The sequence below is a fragment of the Xenopus laevis genome, chromosome 8L, assembly GCF_017654675.1.
Source record: "Xenopus laevis strain J_2021 chromosome 8L, Xenopus_laevis_v10.1, whole genome shotgun sequence".
Taxonomy (NCBI): Eukaryota; Metazoa; Chordata; class Amphibia; order Anura; family Pipidae; genus Xenopus; species Xenopus laevis.
The window spans coordinates 59,269,760-59,284,777 of NC_054385.1; the positions used below are offsets into that span (position 1 = coordinate 59,269,760).

The window sequence follows — 15,018 nt, forward strand, 5'->3', positions numbered from 1 at the left end:
TGTTTATGACGTGAAAAGTCATGGACGAGATTCAGTTCAGAGATGCAATTCAGTTCAGAAAACTAACGTGAAAACTCTATTGAAGTCTATAGGAAGAAAACTGGAACTGAATTAGGAAAACATTTTTTTCTCTTCAGTTTCACTGTGATAAACCGTGAGATAACTTTTTCTCACTGAATTGAATCTGGCCCCAAATGCCTTAGGTTTAAATTAGACAGGTTCCTTCTTCTAAGATCCTCTTGTGCTAATCATTTAAACCTGATCCTAATTTTAGATATTCAAGCTTGTGCTAAATGTTGGGGGGTGTGCCTTCTTTTTCTACATGCAAAATCCGAATTCATGTTAATTTGAATCACACAATGGACTAAAATATGTAAACAGGGTTGATGTTTGTTATATCACCTTGATCTCTCAATATTACTGAACTGAAGATCAAATAACTGTATGTTGAAAAAGTCAAAAATTGCCATAGGATGTACTTACTTTTTCAGGTGACTGTATTAAATGTGGGTTACACATATGTAGTCAAATCACAGATCAACGAGATAAGTAAATTAACAAAATAAAAAGAAAATAAAGATCTAAACAATAAATGCCTGTCTTGTGCTATGGATAACTCTAGAATAGAAAATAACATTTCAATCATTTTGATGGTATTTTGTTTTGGAATGTATGCATTTTACATAGCGTGTAATTATGTAATTCTTCTCTCAATTCCAAAAGTACTATAGCCCACATCTAACAGATTTAATATACAGCCAAATGCACATTGAACAGGTTGTATTTGTAAATGCTTCAGTTATATTCATAACCGCATTTGCTATTTTCCAGTTGCCGGTGTATGCAATTATTCCTTATGCCTTTATCTTTGCGGATACTCTCTCAACAATTAGCCTTCTGGACAGAATTAGTTTGGAAACTGAGGAGTGCAAATGTAAATCGCTTCTGCTCTCAGCTGCAGAGAAATAGAACTTTTACTGTGCATATTTAATGCTATGTTGGTCATTAAAAGCTCTAACCTATCTATATTTATTTATAACATCTTCTTTCATAAAGTAACAACTTGCGCTTACAGCATTGAATGGTATACATTTTATGACCTACAGATGACGAAAACAAACAGGTGCATCTATGAATGGGCAAGGTGCAAATAATAAAAGCCCAACTGCAAATTGTCTCAGAATATCACTCTCTACATCATACTAAAAGTTCATTTAAAGCACAACCCCCTTAAGTTACCACATAACACATCCGTTTTGACACACTACACAACATTCATTTCAGTGGATAAATGGGGCTGGCTGTATGTACTTCAATGTGGCAACTTATAATATTATGATGTTGCAGAACTGCAACTCAAGATATTTTACCAGCAACACAAATTCATTAGACTGCTGTGAATTCTGGCTTTACAACTTTGAAGCATTGCTTAACCCACACCTATAAGTTTGCTTGAGAATAAAAGCTTCTTTGCCATTTCTTTTTTCATTACTGAGTTAGGTGGTGTTTGGAAAGTTCTAATTTTTAAAGCAAAAGTATTCTGGGTTTTCATATGTTTCTTTGTGTGTGTAATCTTGCTAAAATATCCAAAATGCATTTTTTTGCAGTGCATAAAATATTATAGCTCTCACTGGAAAGTGGTAAACTACAAATATGAAGAATACTCAGGTGACTTTCGAGCTTTGCCCTGGTAAGTACTATTCTCACCGTCTAGATATATATAGATATATATATATTTTCCAATCCGCACTCCTCCAAAGCTGTTGTCAATGGCGGGGTGCACGGTAATTGTTTATGTATCAAAAATCTTCAGACCAGCACTCCCTTTAAAAGTTTAGTAATTTTATTATCATTCTGTAGTATCCGACGTTTCAGTCCACATTTGAACCTTTTTCAAGGATCCTTGAAAAAGGTCCAAATGTGGACCGAAACGTCGGATACTACAGAATGATAATAAAATTACTAAACTTTTAAAGGGAGTGCTGGTCTGAAGATTTTTGATATGTATATATATATATATATATATATATATATATATATATATATATATATATATATATATATATCATAGCCTATCTTCACCGTATTACTGTTTAACCCTATATGCTATGTAAGAAGAGAAAGCATGGCAGAAAGTTACTTACTATGAAGAGAGAAAGAGATACATTTGTAATTACTCATTCTGATATGTATTACTTTTATGAGTAGTGTGGTTCATTAGTTCTACAGAGAAATCAAATCAAATATGACACCTTGCATGAACTGAGGCTGATATTTTATTTCATCCCCTGAAATCATGAGCACAAATATTCACTGAGATAATAGACCACATACTACATACATAGTATGCAAAAAATGTGATACGTACCGGTATATTTATTGTACATACATAGAATGGGCTTGTTGTGCATAGGCTGAAACTAAAAAGGAAATACGCCATCATTTGTCATTTTTGTCACCTTTTCAGCAAATCATTTCGCCCAGAAAAGATCCCAAATCACATATTTGAAATAGATGAAGATTTTGATAAAGATGAGGTAAGGTATATATAGTAGATTCATATTTTCTTTTCTGGCTCTATAAAACATGGAATCCTACCAAGTTATGCATAACCGAGTTTGGTTCCAAAAATACTGATATAAATGTTAATTCCTAAGTGATATTTTCATGAACAGATAATTTTTTTTCATATCATTGTACATATATCCAAACACTCAAGCTGAGGTTAGACAGGCAAACCATGTACTTGGGCTCCTCCATGCCTTCCTGTTTAGTCCCAATGAGATGATCTGGGGGTGTAAAATTTTGTCTGGGCCACTTCAATGGCCAGAAGCCTTATCAGCTGTTTCCCCAACGTTTTTTAATTTCTCACATTACCTGTCTTGAGAGCTGTAAGCTTTTTTGTACTTGCCTGTCCTCAAGTGACATAATGAATACATAAAGAACTAAAAATGCGTTTTATTTACATATATTTCTTGTTTGCAGGACTCTGCATCAATGTGTTCTCAGAAGGGAGGAGTCATTAAACAAGGCTGGCTGAATAAAGCCAATATAGGCACCACTATTCCTGTTACAATGAAGGTAATGGCTCCATTTTTTCTGCTGGCAGATATTTCTAAATATGAATATTTCTAAATATGAATTTTTCTAAATATGAATTCAAGCTGCGTGTGAGTACAGTTGTGATGGCCAGCACACAACATGCAGGACCCATGGGTTTGCTTGCAACTCAGCCAGGTTTGGGCAGGTTTTGAGCATCCATACATACTTTGCAGGTTGGGTCTGAACCATCTGTCCATGCTGCTAATGAATTTACTATGGCCGCTGCCACCTCCATCAGTATATACTCATAGGTTAATGCCGCCCATTTCAGTAATACCAAAGAGAGACGGGCTGGGTGCGGGTCTATAGATACTGATGGCGCGGGGTTGGGTGCAGGGTCAGATTTCATAGTCAACATGATATTTTTCAATATATAACAGCTATTTCCAACTTATAAATATAATAACAACATAAAGCTATTCACAGAACAGCCACAGCTTTTACTATTTCAAGCAGTATGAATTTCCACATTCACTGGTATATGTTTTAGGTGGCTTAATTTACTATAAATCAATGTAGTGATGAGTGCATTAGGAAATTAGCATTCCCAAGAAATTGCATGTGCTTCATTTCTAACCATCCTATCAATTGTGTATGATGTTGTTTCAGGTATAAAGAATAGCAGACACGGCCTTTTAGTGCAGTACTTGTGGGCAGATATTAAAGGAGAAGGAAATGTTAAAACTAAGTAAGCCTTTTCAGAAAAGTCCACCTAAATACTGTATACCAGTAAACCTCTGTCAAAAGAAACACAGCATTTCTTTCTTTCTATTGTGTACGCATGGGCTTCTGTATTAGACTTCCTGCCGTCAGCTTAAACCTCCTTGCCCCGGGCGTTAGAATGCTCAGTTTGCTCCCCTCCCCTCCCTGTATTCTGAGCCCAGAGCAGGGAGAGACGCAGGCAGGAAGTGATGTCACTGTTCAACTATGGCTCTCGCACACCCTTAGTAAATTAAAGTAACGACACCTGGTGCACGAAGGTAGAGGATCGGCCGCCTCCCAAACAGTCCAGCAGAAAGAATCCAAAGGCACACAGGATAATTGCAAGCAAGCTGCCTTGCGTGTTTATTGCGAAGTGCAACGTTTCGGGGTCACGCCCCTTTCTTATTGCACTTCACAATAAACACGCAAGGCAGCTTGCTTGCAATTATCCTGTGTGCCTTGGGATTCTTTCTGCAGGAAGTGATGTCACACCAATCAAATACTGCAGCTGCTATCCTAAACAAACAGAGAGCTTCTAGAGCTTTTTACTCAGGTATGGTAAAATATTCTACAGAATAAATATAGAATTCTAGCTTGCACTATTGCAGCTAATCTATTGGCAATAAAATGCTTCCATAGCTTTCCTTCTCCTTTAAAGGCAGGCAGATTTATTGTCAAATTTAGCTCCTGTTAGCAATTAGTGGTGTTCATTTATCATGATTCTGATTTTTAAAACCCAGCTGTTGCTCTGAACCAGTTTCTGTGCCTGAAAGAGTGCTAGATACAAACAACGTGATTATGCATTTGCGTTTAATATAATATAGAATATTAAAAAATATTCTCACATGCCACTGAAATAGATAATTCTTTGGATAAAGATGTATAATAGTTCACATAAAAGAGCATTATTATTATGTATGTGATGTACCTGTTGTTGATGGCATAAACTGGAAGTGTTGCACTGGCTACATGAATAAGCAATGAGGTAGCTGATAATGATTGTGAAGGTCAGCACTGTATTAAAAAATCAATAAGAGCACATGCATGTTGTATATTTTTCTGGAAACGATTATAGGTTGGCATTGACTTTTTCATTTTCCAGGTATTCAGAAGGAGGTACTTCTATCTAACTCAGCTGCCTGATGGGTCCTATATCCTTAACTCATACAAGGATGAGAAAAACTCAAAAGATTCCAAAGGCTGCATTTTCCTGGATTCCTGCATTGATGTCACCCTGGTATGGGCACTTACTATAGTGATGGATATTGTTTTGTTTACTTTTAGACAAAATCTTTAAGCACAGACATTAAACACTTTCTAGGGCTTTTTTTGAATCTACATATGAGCATATCAAGCCTGCCAACAGATTTATATATATATATATATATATATATATATATATAGTCCGTTCGTGGAGCGCACACCATAAGGTGAATAACAACCTGGGTGCCAGCCTAAATACACGCGATAAAATCCATCCAAAAGTGACGGCACTCACAGGAAAAGAGATTACAATAGTTCAATAAGGTGAAACCAAAAAGGTTTATTGCGATCCAACATTTCGGTTCCTTCTTGGAACCTTCGTCAGGGAAAGACGAAGGTTCCAAGAAGGAACCGAAACGTTGGATCGCAATAAACCTTTTTGGTTTCACCTTATTGAACTATTGTAATCTCTTTTCCTGTGAGTGCCGTCACTTTTGGATGTATTATATATATATATTACCAAGAGGTGTCCTCAAGAGGAATGATTATAATTTTGACAGAAGATAAAGGGGGGCAGAAAGCAGCAATATAAGGTAGGGATGCACCGAATCCAGGATTCTGCCTTTTTCAGGAGGATTCCGAATCCTTGTGTCTGGCCAAACTGATTCCCCCCCCCCATTCCCCCATGTGTGCCAAGGGTCTAACAGTACATCACTGACAGCAGTAGTGACAAAAGTTACCTGCAGGTCCGATGACGAAGTCCTGGGTTCTAAGAGACTTCTTTCAACATCATTTGTTCTGCACTCAGGCAGAACTTGCTGGGATGGCCTGGGCAATTAGCCACTTGTAGATGATTTTCTAGACAGTGGAATGATTTCCAGTTGTTTGGGGCTCTTTTTTTAATCCTTTCATTGAATCATAGGCATCTATAATCTATTTTCTAAAGATTTCATAGAGCTCTTTCAAACTAGTCAGGTTGATTTCATGTACTTCAAGCTTAATGTCTGAGATTTAAATAAGCAGGTTCCTCGAAAATCTTCTGATGTACGTCATTCCAGAGCTGGAACTTGGAGTAGACTGAAGACACGTGTCTAGGGACCAGTAGTGAGGGAGAGGGGGCCACTAGGACTCTAAGCATGTACCTCCTTGGTGTGTGTGTGTGTGGGGGGGGTGGATTGTGGTATTGCAGCCAGTGAGAGGTGGCGGGGAACAGTGTCTGGCCAAGTAGTATTGCCTTAAGCACAAATACTACTTGGCCCAGCTCTGCTTGATTATATTTTTAACTATACTATAGAGCTGCACTTTTTTCCACATGGGAATTTTGCACTTATGTTTATTTAAATTACACAATTCATTATAAAATGTAAATTGTAATTGATATTTGTTGTATTATATCACCTTTGTCGATCATTATTGTTGACATGAAAATGAATATATGGGGAAATATGTTGCAACAGTCAAAAATTCTCATGTGCTTGTTGTTCACGTGACAATACTTTGTACCAGTTATAAAAAAAGCAGGTTGTTTCATTTACAGGGGATCATGAAACAAGTACGAGTAACATATTTGAAATTACAATACTGAGAGTAAAAACTACAGATTTTTAATATTTTTTCAAGGTATTCTATGCTTGAGCCCACCTTGAACATTAGTATAAAGGTGGAGTCTGGTCTTTATATGAGGTATGCTATGTTGGCTACAGTATAAAATTGCTAGAAACACTGTAAAAATACTTTCAGTGTCCAAGTTTACCATGTTAAACATAGAATGATCTTGCACACTAATCAAGCACAAAAAGGCAGTTGGTACAGCAATTAAAAAATCTTTATCAAAGATGTATATGTAACAAACATTACAATATATATCTCAATACATAATGACAATGTTCATCAAGGTCATAAAGATACATACCACCTAGCAATAAAAATCATACAAGTATGAAAGCTGATACTCCAAGTTTACCATGTGCCTGACCTATGTCCTCCTTATACAGAATAGTCTACTTACCACAGAAAGCAATGTCAGCTACCAAGCAATTTTGCAATACATTATTTACAACTACAAAGCTGCTTATAAACTGATATGTATTCCCTGTAGCATGTGCATATACATTTTGTAAAAAAAAAAACTAGCTTAAGCTTCTGTTTTTCATTGTAAACTGAAATCCCAAAATACTTTTTATTTTATCACAAATAATTTTGTTTTATCACTCTTTCCAAAGTGAAGGTCACATAGGAATGTTTATACACAAACAAAGTTGAATTTAAGGAATAACAAAGGCCTGTTCACCCATCTCGTTATTAGTGAATGCTTCCCAGTTCATACTGGAAAAAGTGGTGGGGAGGAGAAAGGGGAGAGATGAATAAAATATGAAAGATGTGAAGAAGAGAACAGATAGCATATTGATGTAAATAGTAGGCGAAAAGAGATTTTTTTATTTGCATAAAGGACAGGGGGAAGATTAAAGATGTATAAAATAAGCTGAATGAGAATGAAAGTGGGTGACTGCTACTGCAGTTGGGTTTACATACAATAGGTAGCCTCTGGCAGCTAGGTTGGTTCTTTTTTTTTTTTTTTTTCTTTTAAATGTATCGATTATATAGACACTGGAGGGCTGCCCCCCCCCCCAAAGAATGTGTATAGGTATAATATAAACATATACCAGCGGGAAAAAAGTTGTTTATGCAGAGTAGAGAGGTGGTATTGGAGTCATTGGAGGGAAGAGTAAAGGTCGGAAGTTTTTGAAGGAAATGGCAGCAGCATTTGAAAATAAAACTTCACAAGAACTGTCACAAACAGTAGCTTCATAAAGCTATTTGTGTAAATTGGCCAAAGTAAATCCAGCTAAATGAATATTAAATAGCAACTTGTGATTGCATATAGAAACTGGGAACAGGGAAAACTGAAAGTTAGTGGATTTAAAATTGTAATTGTTGGAGACCTGGATTGAATGTCCTTATATCTCCTTTTCTCTTTGGGTTAAGCAGCAGTAGTATTCAGCAAGTTGGAGTGCTTCATATATCTATACTTGCGGAAAGCATGATTCAACCTTTATTAACATAGAGTACTTTCTGTTCTTTTACAGTGTCCTAAGATGCGTCGTAATGCTTTTGAGTTGAGAATGATGGACAAATCCAGCCATTATCTGGCGGCAGAAACAGAACAGGAAATGGAGGAGTGGCTGCTGACTTTAAAGAAAATCATTCAAATCAATGCAGACAGCTTGGTGCAGGAGAAGAAGGACACAGTGGACCCTGTACAAGGTTAAAATACTAATTTACACAGCCTTGGAAGGCAAACTGGATAATCTGTTAAGTGACAAAAGACCACAGACCAGTGATTTATACCTGGTGTTTATACTGAAACCATCTGAGAGTTCCACCCCCCCCCCCATATGGCTTTCAATAGTTTATTGGGCCCTAACTCAGGGCTTATGGGTCAGACTGCTGTGCCTGTTCCCCACCTAGAGGCTGAACTCGCATGCCAGTTGCATGCCCATGGAAGCAGACCTTCCCCTTCTCATTAATGTACAGTAATTATGTGTTTGGTTCCTTGGTGGGTTGGTAGGCAGGAAGGCATAAGGGATTGGCTTGTGGGATGCTTTTGCATATGTTCTGGGCATCTTACCGACCAAGTACTTCTCTAAACATGCATAAATCTTCCTATATGTTTGGAAAAATAAGAAACTACTGCTAGTCGCTTTCATTGTTCCTCCATTCACTTCTACTTATTTAAAGTTTATATGCAATATACTATCCTCCTTTCCTTTTATGTGTCCAAGAATGTTCCCGCAAGCAGTGTTGAAAGTGATACCTAGACTTCATTTTTGGCTGAAGAAAATTTAGTAAAGAGCAAAATGAAACTGAACTTCAAGCGCTTGTGAAAATTGGCTTCTCAGCCCTGTCTAAGTGTATTAAGCAGCTGTGAGCTGATAGATTTGGCTCTTTGTCTTGGAAATGGCTGCCAGAAATTAGGTTTTGGCTGTACATGAGGAGAAGATTAAGTGTTTTGGACCCATGTGAAAGGGAAGGGCAGTATGCTGATCTAAGCTGCAATTGCCTGGAAAAATGTTATTGTAAATCTTAAAAAAAAAGGTTAGAAGGATAGAAAATAAATTATAGCCATCATGTAATATTCACAGATATATTATATAACATGTTAACATAGGGAACATATATGTAGGCAATCTATGTAGCTGAAACAATTTATTTTTGTGCGTATCACATACTTTATCTGTGTGATAGATTACTGCATGTGTAGAGATTAAAATTCTTCTTCTCATTATCAAAATTTGCTAAATCATATACCTTACATTTTGGCAAACACCACTAGTCCACAAAGAAACCAATACATATGACAAAGTTAATTGCATATTTTGCAATATTTTTGGGGACGTGCCCCTTAGTCAAGCAGTGGCGTGCCCCAAAATGGTGAACTTTTTGCAATAAACTTTGCAGGGTTTACCTGCAGTTATGCCAGGTGTGCTGGAATACACGAGCTACCAAACAATGAGCTACCAAACAATTAGAATGTGTAGGTGTTTGCGCAACAGAAAAATGTACCTGCTGTAAAAATATAAGAATTCCAAAAGAAATTATTTCCTAAATAATTGATGGCAATTCCTGACAATGAAAATAGATAATTTTCATTTTGTAGACTATACTTGCCCTCTATTCATTTAAGCTAAGAAGCCATTAAGTGGATTGCTGGAACAGAATCTAACATCTGCTTTTCCCAACCACTAGATGATGACGCCAGCAGCGCTCAGGGGAAATCGGAAAACATTATGGAGAGTTTGGAAAGAAGCATGCATCCTGAACTGATGAAGGTATTCGCTCTTATAATTTGATTTACAGAAAAGAATGCTGAGGTAACTGTGGAAGTGGAAACTGTCTGGCAGACTTTTTTTTTATAGTTTTAGGCAGACATTTGCTACATTAGTTAATGCAAAAATTTGAGAATGTTAAGAGTTATAGGGGCAGATTTACTAAAGGGCGAAGTGGCTGTCTCTAGTGAAATCCCATCTGCAGGGACATTGCGGGCGTAGAGGACAATTTGAAAGAGACCGTCGCTAGCACAGTTTCGCGCCCTATCTCCAGGCAAATTTTCGCTCAGGTGAACGGTCATTTCTCTGCAAATTCACTAAAGTGCGAATTTTACAGAATGTTACCTTCTTCGCCAGTTTCCTTTGCCAGCTTATACCTGGCGAACTATTTTGCTTTCTTGGACATTTGTAATAATAAGTGGCCACTTCAAGCCTTTGCACTAACATCTCTAATAAAGACATATATACAACCTATATGTACCCGCCCTATTCAGTGTAAGTGTACTAACAAAGTTTCGCTAGGCAGAAATGCTTGTGCTGATGAATAAACGCTAGGGAAACTTTACCAGCATTCGGCTGGTAAGACGCAACTTCTCATTTTAGTAAGTTAGTGTAGTGGTAGCGAATTTTCGCCTGGCGCCCCTTATTGAATTAGTGTATAATGAAGTGTACTGTTACTAAAAGCAGTGTGTGTCCAACTGTTTCAATGCCCTGGTGGCTCAGACTGTTGATACAATGTAAGACAAGGCAGCTGATTAATAGACCTAACTTTGCTGGGGACTTTTGCTTTTGTTTAAAATGTAATAACCAGCAGTTAAGCAAATGCTGCTTTCAATAGCAATTGCTTTTTCAAATAACTACAAACACTGAACATATTTTAATACATGTATGTTGGAAAGTTGTTTAGAATTATTATAGTTTTCTTTTACTAGGCAAATGTTTATTTTGGGGTTGACATGCATATGGATTATTTTGCCTTACATAAGTAGGGAGTTAGTTATCAAAGGCTGAATTGTATTTTACCCAAAAAATTTGAGTTTTCAGGTGTATTTTATAGTCAAAACTCGAATTTTCGGGTAAAAAAAAAAAACCAAACATTTTTCTAGATTTATTATACTTTTCTAGATTTATTATAGATTTATTTAAGCTGGAAATAGCATAAATCTGAAAATACACCACCTAAAACCTGTTGAGGTCATGTAGAAGTCAACAGCAGAGGTCCCTTGAACCATTTGAAGATGTTTGTAACCTTCAAGATGTTCGGGTTTCACTTGAAAACTCGGTTAAATCAAGGGATTCATGTCTTTTTTTTCGCTGAAAACTCGATCAATTTGAGTATTCGAGTTTTTCACCCGTACTACTCTGATCGGAGTTTTTTCATAAATTAGAAAGCAGTCGAGATGCGAGTTCATTTGAGGTCTTAAAAAGCTCACAAACCTCTAAAACTCCACCTTTGCTAAATATCCCCCTTAATACAGAATGTATGGAATATTCACTTAGAACACTCTGCAGAGAACTTTACAGATTCCGCTTGTTTGTTTTTTTTCATGATAAGCCCATTTTTAGTATTTTTTTGTAAATAAAGTTAATCTCTATACAATGTATTATATAGAGGGCAAAAGTAGTTACATAATTTCCTCTCACCCCTTACATTGGTTCTGGCATTGGACAGTCTTTTTTGCTTGTTAAAAACCAGTCATGGGATATGTGTGTGGAGATAGATATGTGGAGAAGTTAGAGAACAAAAGTTGCATTTCGTGCTGATGAAACCTTTTATAAGGATTCCTTTACTTTTACTCATGCCATATATTTAAATAGCCTATTGTTTTTACTCTTTAACAACATGGATAATTTGTGTTGGATTTTAGTGTCATTCTTTCGTCAGCTGTCCTATGATGTGTCCGATTTTTTGTGCAACATATTGTTATGAACAATGAAAGACTGCAGAGATTATTTAACCGTAACAGATAGTTGGGCTTCTTCCACAATGCATCACAAGGCATCTCTGATCCTTTGGCAGCAGACACAGCACATGCCTACTGACCACTGTTTTCTTTAACTCTAGAGCAGCATCAAAAAACAGATTGTTCCTTCTGCCTGCAGCAGACGCTCGTTCTGTTTAAAAGAACACTAACATAAAAAAGAAGGAAAAGATTGTATCCAAACTTAAAAGCAATGTACTATATTAGGTTAGGCTATGTTAATAAAATTCATTTATATTAATTTACAAAATAACGTTAAGTTCTATTTTTCATCCAGTCATATGCAAAAATATTTTCATATTTTTTTACGAAAAAAAGTTATATAGCTACTGCTTGCATATACTGTATATACAGACCAAGCTGGATAGAATAACAGATATATTACTATATATGGGGATGAAAAATTCAGGTAGATGGACAGAAATAATGGATAAACTATAAGTATGCTTGAAGGAACAGTAACACCAAAAAATAAACGTGTTTAAGGTAATTACAACATGATGTAGTGTTGCACTACACTTGAAACCCCGGTTTGTTTGCTTCAGAAAGATAATTATAGTTAATATAAACAAGCTTCTGTGTAGCGATGGGAGAAGTCATTCAGTCTGCAAAATGGGGAAAGTGCAAAGGTTACATAGTAGAAAACATAAAAGTTCTGCAGAATCCCATTTTATTATCCAGTGCAAATCTGTTATCTGCTATGTAACCTGTGCTTGTTCCCCTTTTTTCAGACTGAATGGCTGCCCCCATGGCTACACAGCAGCTCATTTATATGAACTTTAGTATTTTTTTAAGCAAATATAAAACTTTTAACCAGTGAAGGGCAACAGTACATTATAATTACTTAAATTTTTTGGTGTTTCTGTTCCTTAAAGATTAATTCTAACATGACAAAATCATAATTGCAATGTAAGCAGCACTTGTCAATTATTGTAGTTTGTAGTTTGACATACAGCTAAACTCCTTCCTTCATTAATCCACTGAGACAGATAAGTAAGCTCCAGTTTTATTAGCAATGGTGAAGGTGTGAAACTGTGGAAATAGAAAATAACAGTGCTTAGTGATGCTGTATGGTATGTCATATTATAATGAAGTACATTAAAACACTGGAGCATACACTGAAATAGTAACGTATATTAATATGCAAAAGGTGGATGGCATCTGTGTTAAACTGTAGCTAGATGTATATGTAAGAACTGTTATAGCAGTGCCATGAGGTAGCTGCACATATTATGTTATAATACACAAAAGCCATGAATATCTTGTAAATTATATCCTTATAAACGGTGAGTTCTGATGTCATCGGTTATAAACGGTGAGTTCTGATGTCATTTCTGTCACATGACTCACTGAAACTTGTGTATTATAATAAATAAAGTACCCCTAGTTGCAAAATATGAGGTTATTAGAAGTTACCTCGGAGTTCCATGACCTGTATAAAAACCTTCGGCCTCGTGTTTAATATGCAAAAGGTGGATGGCATCTGTGTTAAACTGTAGCTAGATGCATATGTAAGAACTGGTATAGCAGTGCCATGAGGTAGCTGCACATATTATGTTATAATACACAATCCATTTTTGAATACAGTTACATACTGTAATGTCAGATAAACAAAAAATTAAACATTATCAACTGGTCTACCTTTATTTAATTAGTTATTTTCTAAAAACTGTACTATATTCAGTACCTTGGACAGCAGGCAAAGAGCCACATAATATGCATATAGTCCAGTGTTAGAGTCTGAGCACAGTTGTACCAGCAGTGATATAACATGCAATATTAAACAATATAATATTAGCATTATATCAACTTAGTACATCAAGAAGTATTGCTTTGGGTAATTTTACTCCTATTTGCTACTGTTTCACATCAAAGCTGACACTTAGCCAACAGGCACCTTGAAAATGCTGAGGAGCTCCAACACACTGTCAAGATCCAAAAAGGCATTCCACCAAGTGAATTGTCAAAAATCTATCTATAGATGTGCAGTTAATAAAAGGACATTGAAGTCATCTATTGTGGAAATTATATGTGTGGTCTTGCAAGAACCAGTCCTCGCTCATTACTTACTATTACTTGGCTTCCACAAGCAGTGGTACTTTGGAAGCCATGAGTAAATCTGTTCCATTGGTGAGAACTTTCTCTGATTCTAAACTGTGAAGTGTATTAAAAATAATACCATATATTACATTGATGTGAATTGACAGCTTTGTATAGACATTAGTAGAACAGCCTCATCTCAGCAAGATTTGCTGTTGCTTCAGCATCTGTCAAATGTTTATCAGATAGAGAATAATGTACGTCTTGTTAAATATAAGGATAAATCACTCAGAAGTTCCATGACTATAAAAAAGGTACAAGGCAGAAGTGTTTTATACAAGCTATGAAACTCTGAGGTGACTTCTAATATCCTCATATTGTATAACAGGGGTACATTATTATTTACCATACACAAGTTTCAGTGAGACTTATGACACAAATTACATGACTAAACACAGATTATAATTGATGACATCACTAAGCACTGTTTTTAAGGATATAATTGACAGGCTTTATAAACTCTCATTTGCATATCATTTTAACTCTAGAGCCTGTTTTTCAAAGAATAGTGTTGTAATATAGTGTGTTTGCAATGTAAAGCAGTTCACTCTCCCTCTGCAAAATTTTACAAACATTTTATTGTTGTTGGCAGTATGCAAAAGAGACTGAGCAGCTTAATAAGTTAAGCAGAAATGAAGGACGGCAAAACATCTTCTCATTTGATTCAGAAGTTCAGGTAATGTTCTCTCTTATACAGTTTGATAGTACAGGTATAGGATCCCTTATCCGCAAACCCGAAATCCAGAAAGCTCCAAATTATGGAATTGCTGTCTCCCATAGACTTCACTTTATTCAAATAATCCAAATTTTTAAAAATGATTTTCTTTTTCTCTGTAATAATAAAACAGTAGCTTGTTGTTGATCCCAACTAAGATATAATTAATCCTTATTGGAAGCAAAACCAGCCTATTGGATTTATTTTAAATTTATTTAAATTTATGTTTAAATGAACTTCTAGTAGGCTTAAGGCATGAAGACCCAAATTACGGAAAGATCCATTATCCGGAAAACCCCAGGTCCCGAGCATTCTAGATAACAGGTCCCATAAGTGTATTATAAATGAAAAGCGTCTATAGCTGTATGAAACGGAGTAAGATAATGAT

At 36.0% G+C, this 15,018-nt stretch overlaps 1 protein-coding gene across 2 annotated transcripts in view; it reads left to right on the top strand.

Moving 5' to 3' along the window:
• Positions 1-15,018, top strand: part of dock11.L (dedicator of cytokinesis 11 L homeolog) — a 145,907-nt gene that overhangs the window by 18,169 nt on the left and 112,720 nt on the right. For both annotated transcript variants that reach the window (XM_041572792.1, XM_018229991.2), the window contains exons 4-10: positions 1,608-1,690; positions 2,468-2,537; positions 2,986-3,081; positions 4,907-5,041; positions 8,094-8,271; positions 9,754-9,836; positions 14,508-14,591. In XM_041572792.1, the coding sequence (XP_041428726.1) occupies positions 1,608-1,690; positions 2,468-2,537; positions 2,986-3,081; positions 4,907-5,041; positions 8,094-8,271; positions 9,754-9,836; positions 14,508-14,591 (729 nt within the window). The remainder of the gene's footprint in view (positions 1-1,607; positions 1,691-2,467; positions 2,538-2,985; positions 3,082-4,906; positions 5,042-8,093; positions 8,272-9,753; positions 9,837-14,507; positions 14,592-15,018) is intronic.